Raw genomic sequence first — 12,342 nt, 5'->3', positions numbered from 1 at the left:
TGTGTGTGTGTGTGTGTGTGTGTGTGTGTGTGTGTGTGTGTGTGATGTCCCATCTGTTTCTTTGACTGTTACTATTCACAGGTTAATTTTGCGAGAATTATTCGAACTGAAATTTATTGCAGAGCGATAAAAAGTAATGAATGAATGAAACTGGAAAAAAAAAACCTTCTCTCTGTACAATAAAAAAAAAACAACACCAAATCAAAGTTAAACTTGATGCTGTTACTATGGGCAGTGGATGCACAATATTATGTTAAATGTTAAATACTGCCGTCAAAGTGTTTTAAAAATATAAAATGTGTGATTAATACATCGTTAATTGTCACATTATTAGGCACGGGCCAACTCCGTCCCCGTGGATTTCCAGTCTAAATCCACGAATTGCCTTTATAAAACGCTAAAGCTTATTTTAATTAAGAGAGCAATCAGTTCCCGCTATTTGCGGCAGATAAGGAACAGAGCCTGTCCCCAAATTCCGAAAATGCGTTAATATCTCACGCTCATTAATATTGTAATTCCTATTGGGGCGAAATGAAGAAAAAAAAAAGTGGGGAGATTGTTTCAATTATTCATTCATCTTCCGAACCGCTTGATCCTCACTAGGGTCGCGGGGGTGCTGGAGCCTATCCCAGCTGTCTTCGGGCAGTAGGCGGGAGACACCCTGAATCGGTTGCCAGCCAATAGCAGGGCACACAGAGACGAACAACCATCCAGGCACACATTCACACCTAGGGACAACTTAGAGTGTTCAATCAGCCTACCATGCATGTTTTTTTGGAATGTGGGAGGAAACCGGAGTACCCGGAGAAAACCCACGCAGGCCCGGGGAGAACATGCAAACTCCACACAGGGAGGCCGGAGCTGGAATTGAACCCGGTACCTCTGCACTGTGAAGTCGACGTGCTAACCACTGGACTACCGGGCCGCCTTGTTTCAAGTAAAAAAACTTTATTACCAAAGCAATTAATATTTGTCAAATAGATTTGTCTTCTATCCTCAGTGGTTATAATATACCTGTGTATATATATATATATATATATATATATAGAGAGAGAGAGAGAGAGAGAGAGAGAGAGAGAGAGAGAGAGAGAGAGAGAGAGAGAGAGAGAGAGAGAGAGAGAGAGAGAGAGAGAGAGAGAGAGAGAGAGAGAGAGAGAGAGAGAGAGAGAGAGAGAGAGAGAGAGAGAGAGAGAGAGAAAACATTTACCAAATTGTGTAAGTGTGTACGCGGTGCGCGTGTATGTGTGTGTGTGTGTGTGTGTGTGTGTGTGTGTGAGAGTGTAAATTTTTAACAGCTATTTTATTGTAGAATTATTTTTACATTGGTCTAATAATAATGTATGGAATGACGATAAGCATTGTATTGTTTCAATGAATACTATATTATTTTTTTAAAGCGGCACTGCGGTCCACCACCTCTCCTGCGGGTGCGCTCGTTTTTAAGTACCGTCCATCTGTTGTGGACATATAAATGAAGCCCACTCAGAATCCCCGCCCAACTGGCTGGCTGCGTGAAACCAACACTAGCGCTCCTTCTGTAGGTCACGTGACATGGGAAAAATGGGAGAAAGAGGGCAGCTAGATGGACACCGCTATGAGGACTTGTTCCAGAACAGACATCAAGACTCCACCGGTAATGTGATTCCAAGTACTGTAATAATTAAAAAATGGGCGTCGTAATGTAGACGCTAACGCCTCTAGCTGAGCTTTCATGTGTATAAGTTGAACGCTAAAACGATCTGTTCGATCTGTCCGTCAAAGTGGCGAAAACTGTACAGTGCTCCAAACACAAAATGATCTACTTCCACGCACTTAAGCAATATTTTTGCTCTTTCCCTTCATTTTACTTTATTGTTTTTTTTTTAAACAGTCGGAAAAGTGCTGATGCGTCAAAAGCTGCTGACGAAGCCAGTGAATCACATTTTCCCAACCAAACGTGACATGTCTTCTGCCGTGTTTTTCTCATTTTTGTCAGGATGTGATTGAAAATTGCCTGAAAAGATGAAATACGAGATGTGGACGCTTGGAATGAAATGAGCAGGCGGAATGGATGCAGGAGACCACGTACACGTAAGTCGCTTTGTTTGGAGAGTCAAACGTTACTTTCGCTTATAATCTTATATCTTACTTAACTGAAGACAACAGGATCTACTTTTATGATTTTTAATATTTTTTAAATTCCTTTCCTTGCAGAAAATGACATATTTACAGCCTACAGGGTGTGCTAGTGATTTGCACGTGTGCCTGACAGTTAAAGCTTTGGGTTCGATTCTCAAGTTTAGATATTCATATTTGTTTGCATTATTGTTGTTATTTGCCTTTTGATTTACCGACTTAAAAAAATGATTTTGATTGCGATTTATTGAGCAGACCACCAAGCTAAAATTAACCGTGACTGTTTGACAATCATTGATCTAAATGCATGATTAAAGTGGATGTGTCCACTGTGACTGGAGTTGTTTACTCAAGGTTGTGACCCAGTTTATGGTCGCACATGTGACTGAAAAGCAAAGTTTATCTTGTAGTGAAAGGGATTTGAATCCCCTAAATCATGTGACAAATTCATGGCTCGGTGTCCGCAGCTGACCCGCGATATCATTTTATTTTTTTTTTGTGGCCCACAAAAGCAAATGAAGTGTCATATTTATTTGTTAAATGGATTTATCGTTTTCAATTTGGCAGAAAATGTGTATCAAAATTGAATTTGTTTTTTCATTTTTTTTAACCACCAAGTACCTTCTAGATATAAAGTAAATTGAACGACAGTACTTATATTAAATGTTGCATAAAAAAATGGAATAACAAATAAAAGGAAGGGTAATTGTGTCTGTAATGTCAGCTTATTAGTAGGATAATTTGTCCATACCGGCAAATGTTACTGCAGTCGCGTTACCATCTTTGTAGGAATAAGTTTGAGGAAAGGGTCTGTAAAAGACGGAATATATCCAAAGGTGACCACCAGCCAACTGTCATCTTTTTCTCGAGCTGGATTTACGTGAAGCCATGGATACTGTTTATAATGAAACCAAATGACCTCACGGAATGAAAATTCATCCAAATAAACACCTCCATCGGACTCAAACGTCTGACTCCGAATCAAATTTCACAGTCGGGGGGCATTTTAGAAATATTTGACAGCTGCAGCCTTCGATACATTCGTCTGATTTTCACACGATGAGCGACTCTTTGAGGGAAACCTTACCTATAATGTCGCCCTTGCAGTGAGTTTACCCTTCCATGCATCTCCTGCAGATGAAATAATCATCCGGCGAGCGAGAGAAAGAGGAGTGACGATGAAATTGAACGAACGCAGCGTGGCCCACTACGCCACGTGCGACTCGCCGCCCGACAAGACGGGCTTCCTGTTCAAGAAGGGCGAGCGCAACACGGCGTATCACCGCCGCTGGTTCGTCCTCAAGGGCAACATGCTCTTCTACTTTGAGGAGCGTGACAGCCGCGAGCCCATCGGCGTCATCATCCTGGAGGGCTGCACCGTGGAGCTCTGCGAGTCAGCCGAGGAGTTCGCCTTTGCCGTCAAGTTCGACTGCGCCCGGGCTCGCGTGTACAAGATGGCGGCCGACAGCCAGGCAGCCATGGAGTCGTGGGTCAAAGCATTGTCGCGGGCCAGTTTCGACTACATGAGGCTGGTGGTCAAGGAGCTGGAGAGGCAGCTGGAGGAGATCCAAGAGGCGACTGGCGGAGGCCCGCAGGGCAGGCCCAGGGCATCCAAGCGAATGTCCAAATCCAGATCGTCCTCGTCGTCCTCGTCCTTATCGACGTCGTCCTCCAGCTCCGGACAAAAGAACCATCAGGACGAGGTCCAGCTCTTGTCCGCAGGTCCCAAGGAGAACGGCGTCGCCTGGAGCAAACCGCGCCCCGGCTTGGCTAATGGTTCCTCTGATGGGGTGTCCTCCTGTGTGGCCTGGGAGGGCGGGGCTAATGGGGCCAAGGCTCCCCCGGTGCCTCCCAGAAGAAGAGGAGCGTCTCTGGAGAGCCCCTTCTCCCCCGGCACCGGATGCTTTTCCAAGCTCCACGACTGGTACGGACTGGAGGTGGAGGAACTGAGGGCACAGTGGCTGCAGAGTCAGTGAACCCACGGAGACGGGGTCAAGTTCTCCAAAAATAATTCATTCCGTTGTGGTTCCGTTTTCCAGGGTCAAGGCGGACACTGGAGAGCATCCCCAAGGACTTGCTGCTAAAAGCAGACTACACCCTGGAATGTTTGAAATGATCATCACAAGCCACTTTTCATAGACTGTTCGTAAAAGTTGTTTTTTCCCCCATTTTGCCAAAAATGGAGGGATGAAGTTGACCCCTAAGGCACAGACACAAAATGATTTGAAGTCAACCGAGCAATTTTCACCTTTTGGAGGTGGTAGCCAGTTTCACACCAACTGTGCATTTTTCTGACTTTTCATGTTCTGGAAAAGGAGACAAAGACAATCTAGCTTTTTCCACACCTTTGGATGTAGCAGAAGGCATTTTTGCCTTTTCCAAAATCAACGTTTGGTACAAATGGCGCCACGACAGAACGGAGATAGAAAGTCGACCCACATTTGACAGTAGTAGCCAGTTTTACACCAACCGGAAAAGCATTTTTCCACCTTTTTTGTGTCACTGTTCTATAGAAACAGCACAGACACAGTGGAGGCGACAGGGCAAATTTCTGCTTTTGTAGGTCACAGCCACTTTTATACACGGGGCTGTAAAAAGCGTTATTTTCCTCAATTGGTTGTGGTGCTGTTGTATAGAGACGCTGCCTGTAATGAAGTTTGCAATACTGGGACCACTGTGTTGAAGTTTAACACCTGACACTCATTCCCATCCTTTTGTGCGGTCCAATGAAGTTTTTTTTTATTTTATTTTTTTTTTTTTAAAGTAGCTGTGTGAAATGGCGACAGCGTCATTATGAGTAGAAATTGACCAATCAAATTCGGTCAGCTATGTGAACCACTATAGTATCAATGGCGAATACATCATTGCTTCACAACAAATGCTTTGTTTTGACTCTTTGACGAGGATATTTGTCATTGTCCATTCTGTCGGGTACAGGAAAAAGCAACTGCCTTGTTGTACAATCGGGGATAATGCAAGCAAAAAAAATCATAGAAATATTACATTTTCTTCACTTTTGCTTGATGACAGTTGTCAATGGAATATTGGCAACAGAGTAGCTAAGGTCTTAGGTTGTAATGACACTTTCTTTTTGCTCAAATGTGATTTTATATATTTTTTTTTTTTTTAAACAAGTGACTCAAATGACGACAAGCTGCTGGAGGAACCTAAGTGAAACATGGAAGTCCACAACTACACTAATCATTGCATTCCATTTAGTTTGGCCTTGACCCACTCTTTCCATTCATACATTTCCATTACCGTATTTTCCACACTAAAAGGTGCACTGGATTCTGAGGCGCACCTTCAATTAATGGCCTATTTTGTAATTTTTTTCATATATTGGACGCACCGCATTGTAAGACGCAATCTACAATGCATCCACTAGATGGAGCTACGCTCAAGGAAATGCCAACAGAACACTACACTACACTACACCCTGATTTATATAGCGACGAACAGATGTCAGTAAAACTTATTGAATAAGGCAGCGACACGGTTCACTTAACCAACAGCAAGTCGAAACATTGACTCGTTAACATTGACCTCTCTTGCCGCTGCTCTATTTCCGTGTTCAACTGCGAAACCAATCGCCTTAAGTTTGAACGCTGCGTTGTAAGCATGTCTCTAGCAAGGAACCATTTTGCGGTTGACATATTACCGTAATGACCATACCAAAGGCGCATCAGATTTTAAGGCGCGCTGTGAGCTTTTAAGAAAATGGAAGGCTTTTAGGTGCGCCTTTTAGTGCGGAAAATACGGTACTCGATACATTATTGTTTCTATTCATGGTCTATGCACTCTAGTTTTGATGTATGGTGGCGGGTGAGTTGTTCGGGTAGACTTTCGTATGCATCAGAAGCTTTTCATGCACACCTTCTACAGTAGTGCTCATTCCTGAGCTTGGCAGCCTAGTGGCTAGCTGGCCTGCCTCACAGTTTTCAGGTTCTGTGTTTGAATCCCGACTCAGGCTGTCTGGTTGCATCTTCTCTGTGGCGTCTTCTGAAATTTCAAAAACATGCTTTTTTGGTTCATTGAAGACCGTGAGAGAGTGATTGTTTGTGTATACATGCCTTGCAATTGGCTGTCGACCGGTTCAGGGTGTACCCCACAACTCACATTCTCTTTCACTGCACAATTGTCTTGTTCCCTCACAGGTCTTATCAGAGAATATCTGACCTCACGTTTCCTCTTCCATGTTGGAAGTTTTTTTTTTTTTTTTTTTTCCAGCCAGTGTTCGGCAAAACGGAATCATCGTACGGTGATTCATTTAGAAGGCCTCGACTTTGCTTTGTCACATGTTTGTTTTTAACAACTATTTTTGTTTCAGTCAAGCGTTATCAGAGGACCACACTTTGTTTCTTTGTTTGCCTTTCTTTCAATGACATGTTCCGACAGTGGCTGGGTGGCTTCAGTCCGCCTCATTGCACAGCATTATCATGAATGTTACACACATGGTACGAGAGGGAGTATCCCCCTGCCCCCCACCCTCAAAAAAAAAAAAAAAAATCATCTTTGCATTAATGTTAACTTCATGCTATGGTGGCATGTCTTTTGTTTTGACCGTGCCTATTTTTTAACCATATAAATAATAATTGTAGCATAATCAAAAGTGCCAAATTTCAACTCAAATAACATTGATCTTTTCTATTACATATTGTGACTTTCAAAAAATGTTGCACATGATACAGGTGTTGTTTTGAATAATCAATTTTAACCATGTATACTTTAATGACTGTGGTATATTCAAATATTTGACATAAAAGTACAATTATCATTCCTGCTAACGATAGTTTGGTGTGTCACTTTGATTACATAAATGAAAATTTATGTGAGATGATGTACGGTAATCAAATGTGATAAATGGATTGTGTTGTTTATGAAAGGCTTTTCTATATTTGAGTCGTTTTATCATTTCAAACTAATATCAAATATTCTGTGATGATTGTCGTATCTTGAAATGTGTTTAATCACATACTGTAAGCAACCCAATAAACTTTCTAGACTGGTCAGTCTTGTCAAAGTCTTGAATTCTTATGCAGGCCATTTGGAACTTTGGATCATTCTAATTTTCCTCTTAAATTAAAAAGGCTCACAAATTATATTTCTCTATTTTACTCGTAGTTATAACACTGGTAAAACCATACTTTACGACAATTTCTACCACTTTACGACCCTCCGTCTCAGCATTTTTGCAGCGCCCTCACCTGTTGGCAGTCTTTCCAACTTTGCTAGTTACAGTACCAAGTTTTAGGTTTGCCACCTTTTAGATCTGGAAAGGGATAACCCTCACGGCGTTGCGGCAAAACCACGCGGCCGAAAGAAATTTGAGGGTTTGGCTCCCCAAAAAGTTGAAAATTATCAGAATCGCGTGTTTTTTATATGAAAAAAACAAAATGTTTGATTTAATTGACGTTATTTGACATGTCATATTAGCATCTGGGCCGTGGTGTAAGTGTTGTAAATTATACAAAGGTTTGTACTTTAACACTTAACAATTACGAAACCTTAATAGCCTGAACTTGAGAATTTGGACCTGGCCTACTGTAATTAAACAAAGCCTGGGGACACTTTTACTGAGGGAGGACAATACTTAAATTAAATAGCCTATAAAGTGCTGTAAATGTAATAACTGGGGACACCTTTACTTTAAGAGGAAGGGAAAAAATAAAACACTTGTAAACGATACATTTTCAAGTCTGAATAGACTGAACTAGGTTGAACTTTACCATAGTGTATTACATGCTTATACTGTACTGTATGTAGAGTGCTGTAACAGCTGTAGCAAAGCCTGTCTGGGGACATCTTTTCCGTAATAAAGATAACTATAATAAAATCAAACACTTGTGTGAACCCAAATAAAACGATGAAAAAAAATGGGGAAAAGTGCAAAACAATCATGCGGCGGCAGCGCAAAGGGGCTGGCCTGTCTGCGAGCAGGCAAGGCAGACACGATTCGGCACAGAGCAGAGTACAGTACTGTGTCGCCTTTCATTCATTCGCCAGATGGCGCTGTTTATCAGTTTGGCCATTGTGGGAAAGGTATTCGCTTTATGATGGAATGCTGTGTACAGTACTTAAATATTGTTTGTTACTTTTGTACTTGATTAATCCTGTGAGGTAAAGAAATGAAGAAATAATAACCTACGAGATGTGTGTGGAGTGGCCGTCAATCATGTTTGTGTTATTAATGGTATGTACTATAAATACCAATGCTCTGAAAGCTGCCTGGGTCGTCCATGGAAAGAGTTGTCAGAGATGTTAACGATATGAAGATAGAGACAAATGGAACGTACTTCCTTTTTAACAGCATCACAATAAAAGTGTAACTGAAGACAGAAATTTCAATCAACTGAATGTGTTGTCAAACCATGAACAAAGGAAAAAGACGATGGAAGAATTGTGTGTGCCTGATTCGGTATCAATGAAATGGCTTCCAGCATTTTACTCTGAAAATTGGTGAGTCAACGAGAACTTGCTTCCAAATACATAGTCACTCCCATTAAATAAGGTAAAATGGCAGGTCTTGGATTGTCCGAGCCAGACAGGCTGTCATCAATCAAATGAATGTCCAAGACAACACGGTGGACCAGTCTGCTCCAGCTCAACTTTGACTCGAATGCTGCTCTAAAGTGCAAAAGAAAATGGATGGATGAACATGAAGTCTTAATGAGGTCTCAAGTAAAAACACTTTAAAATCCACGCAAGCTAACTCGCCCTGGCTTTTCCTCAAATACAACACAGACGCTGAATGAAATGGAAGTTGCGCTCATGCCCTCCAAATGAGCCTTTTTAGCCCTGTCGAATTCGATTACAATTCCTTTCTTTTCATAATAGACATAATAGAGACATAATAGTTGGAGACAATAGCATGTTTGACTGCACCGCGCAGGAAGCAAGCATTTGGTTTGTCATGAGACCCTGCAGCCTCAGGTCATGCCTGTTCACCCTGTGTGTCGGAAATGAGATGAAAAGCACATTTGTGGGAGGAATTTGCATCTGTTGAAGCAAACAAATAAAATATCCGGGCTGTGGGAGTTAGCCTGGCTCATGTCGACAGAGAATGTGTGCATATCACCAAGTCAAAGCAAAAGTCAGGCTCCTACATACTAACTAAGTGTAAAGGCATGTTTAGCACTTTGTATTCATTCATCCATCCATTTTCTGTAGTGCTTGTCATCATTAGGATTGCAGGTGTGCTTGAGTCAATTCCAGCTGACTTTGGGAAAGAGGCGTGAAACACTTTCCCCCATTTTCCATGGATTGAATGTTTATCAGCGTTCTGGGGAATTTTTTTCAAGGTTTAATAGTTATTATATTTTTCCCAATGCATTTCAATGGGCGTCACTTATATCAGAATTTTGGCTCTATGTGGGCTGGGCCCCTCCCAATCCCTCACAAATATTGTGTAAAGCCAAATACTGTATGAAAGTCCAACACATTAAAATATGTAAATTAACATCATTTTTAAAGAAGTAAAATAAGTTGTGTTCATGGAAAAAAAAGTGTTGTACACACATTTTGAGGTGTTAATTTATTTTCCACGGTGTCCAAAGAGTAGTACATTTTGAAACGGGCCCCAGGGTTAAATTGTGGAAAAAAAACAGGTCTTCTTTAACTGGCACGTTTCAGTTTTATTTTTGCTGAAGCGGAAGCCGGAAAAGCTGTTGTGAAATGTCTCAAACTTGACGCGGCGGTGTATATTTTTACCCCCCACCCTCCATCCCTACTGAGCGGAAACGAGGGTCCCCACTTTTTTCCGCGTCAAGTTCGTGCCTTAAAGTTTTTTTTTTTTTGCTCTTTTCTTTTAAGTCGGAGACATTGTCGCGTCAAGTCATAATGGAAGCCCGAGAGACCATTTTGTGGACTTCTTGCCGTTGAAGTCGACTCTCGCTCATTTTTTTCTTCTCGCCGACGCCACTTTAGTGACCAACTTTTTGATGCCTTTTCGACACATTTCCGTTATGCGAAGTCCAAACTGTTGTGTTGTCGTCGTGCAGCGGTGGGTGCCCGTCCGAGATAACGGAGAACGTGAGTACACTAATGCAAAGTATTTACATTCTTATACTTGAACAACTTGCACTCTTTTCGCCACATGGCACACTGTCCACAAACGACGACTCCCCTGGGATGCGTTCACGTCCTAAACACCGCAGTTATTTTTCGTTTTCACCTTGAAAACACACCGAAGTGACATTTATAAGGGAACTGCAATTTTCTGGCATTGCTCGTGAAGCGCCCCGTGTGTTATAAACTTGGCACAAGTGTGTTTATGTGTTTTAAAGTAGTTGGCGAAAAGTCCACGTTGTTGTGACGCTGTCATTGAAAAATTGACGTAAGTCTGGCAATGGTCACCATGGCAATGACGCAGAATGGCACTCAGCTAGCCCATCTCACCTGCACATCTTTCTCTATGTACAAACATTGAGATAAGTCTGTTATGTCGTGACATATTAAACATGAACGAGAACCTAATGTCTTAGTGTATCAGAAATTGTAAAAGTTCCTGAATGTAATTTCAAACCCTATTGTCAGAATTTATTTGCAATGCCTTTGTTATTGCCAGTGCATTACAATCCTGTGGTTTGGGGTTCGAATCTCGGCAGCGGCTTTCCTGTGTTTGCATGTTCTCCCTTTTTTTCCCCCTATTCAGTCCAATAAATTAAACAGATGCAGAGCAACATGGCACACTAGTGGTTAGCGCGTTTGCTTCACCGTTTACAAGTTGTGGGTTAGACTGACTTGCATGGTTTTCTCCAGGTATTCCGGCTTCTTAGCATGTTAGGTGAATTCAAGACTCTAAATTGCCCTTAGGTGTGAAGGTGAGTGTGAGTTGTTTGTATACGGTGCCCTGCTGTTGGCCGGCGAGCAGTCCAAGGTGTATGCAACCTCTCCTCAAAGTCAGCTGGGGTCGGTGCTTGCAGCTCAACTATTGTTGGGATTTACTGTACCCATGTAATGTACACGTATGCCCCATAAACCTGCAAAATCAAATCAGAGGATGCAATTTGTGTATATTCTGGTGCGTTCATTGAATGCTCGAGTGTTCCTCAAAGTGTTGCACACATACCTCCAGTGGCGCGCGAGCATGTGAAAGTATCACTGCCTAAGTGTAGTTCAGTTATTTTCAACTTTTATCTCCAATACATTTGCATTTCTCTTTAAGAACTGATTGTTTATAAAAATTTTATTTGGGTGCATTCATTGAAATTTTACGTGCAAAACATTCCACTTGAATCATTATTTCGTTGACGTTATAGCGGCGAAAACGTGAACGGGATACGTTGAAATGAGGTTCAACTGTATTAGGAATAAAACCTGTCCCGTGTTTGATGAAAACTTGGTTCTTAGTGTAGAAAATTTCAAGAACCACTTGAATACTCGCACTGTGACTGTCTGTGATTGTGAATGGCAGTTTGTCTGTACGTGCCCTGTGACTGACTGGCAATCACTCAAGAGTGTGACGCGCCTCTCGTCCAAAGTCAGCTGGGATTGGCTCCAGCTCGCCTGTACCCTGCTCAGGATAAGCAGCATTAAAAAAAAAAAAAAAACCCCTCTTAAATCATTCTTACACACTTAAATGAACATGTAACACTCACTCTGATCACGAGTGACAAGCAAAGACCAAAGCAAAACACATGGAGTGGTAATCCTTGAGGCGGGCTCAACTGAGGTCTAGTGAGGTGCACAGATGACACCCATTATGAGAATGTTTATTTGGACATTTTCATGAACGTGTTGCTCACACTCCGAGTTTGACTAGGTTTTGGGTCTTTCAAATTGTGATATTACCGTAATTTCTCGAGAATAGCGCACACACATGTATTATATGTACACCCAAAATCACGATTCAAAAGATTTTTATGTTTTTTTTTGTTATTTTTTTTTTAACTCATGTATTCCAATATATGCTTCCTCATTTCGCTGGTATCCGCTGTTCCGGATTGTCCATCAGTGATGTCAGCGATGAGTTGCTTTTGTTCCTGCATTCAGGCATACATGAAACATGGTAATTGTGCTTTGGACCATGGTTAATTTTTCCAAGAAGAAACAGGATGTCCGCCGTCTCTGGCGGATCAGTGCACGTGACCTCGGCCTCACGTCTCGGCGCTCTCAGCCGTCGTTTCTTCCTCTCTTCTCGGGGTTTCCAGGAACTTTGCTGACGAGACCATGAGTGAGGACCGAGAAACGGCTGCGTTGTGGGGGAGGGAAGGGGGGCCAAAGGGT

At 42.0% G+C, this 12,342-nt stretch overlaps 2 protein-coding genes across 3 annotated transcripts in view; both read left to right on the top strand.

The window, feature by feature from the left end:
* Positions 1-1,394: 1,394 nt before the first annotated feature.
* pheta1 (PH domain containing endocytic trafficking adaptor 1) lies at positions 1,395-4,805 on the top strand. Of its 2 annotated transcripts, XM_019889349.1 has the most exons (4): positions 1,395-1,633; positions 1,976-2,070; positions 3,253-4,039; positions 4,155-4,805. In XM_019889349.1, exons 2-4 carry the CDS (start codon positions 2,034-2,036, stop codon positions 4,252-4,254), a joined length of 924 nt encoding a protein of 307 aa, XP_019744908.1. In that variant the 5' UTR covers positions 1,395-1,633; positions 1,976-2,033; the 3' UTR covers positions 4,255-4,805. The 2 variants fall into 2 exon arrangements, with proteins under 2 accessions (XP_019744908.1, XP_019744917.1); XM_019889358.1 differs by having other exon boundaries at positions 1,405-1,633; positions 3,253-4,805.
* A 5,002-nt stretch (positions 4,806-9,807) lies between these two features.
* The window catches only part of sh2b3 (SH2B adaptor protein 3), a 47,580-nt gene continuing 45,045 nt past the window's right edge, over positions 9,808-12,342 (top strand). The window contains exon 1 of the mRNA XM_019888184.1: positions 9,808-10,146. The gene's annotated coding sequence lies outside the window, so the exon portion shown is untranslated. The remainder of the gene's footprint in view (positions 10,147-12,342) is intronic.

This window comes from Hippocampus comes, unplaced genomic scaffold (assembly GCF_001891065.2).
Source record: "Hippocampus comes isolate QL1 unplaced genomic scaffold, H_comes_QL1_v1.1 scaffold155, whole genome shotgun sequence".
In the NCBI taxonomy this organism is placed as follows: domain Eukaryota; kingdom Metazoa; phylum Chordata; class Actinopteri; order Syngnathiformes; family Syngnathidae; genus Hippocampus; species Hippocampus comes.
This window is presented reverse-complemented; position numbering and strand designations above follow the sequence as displayed.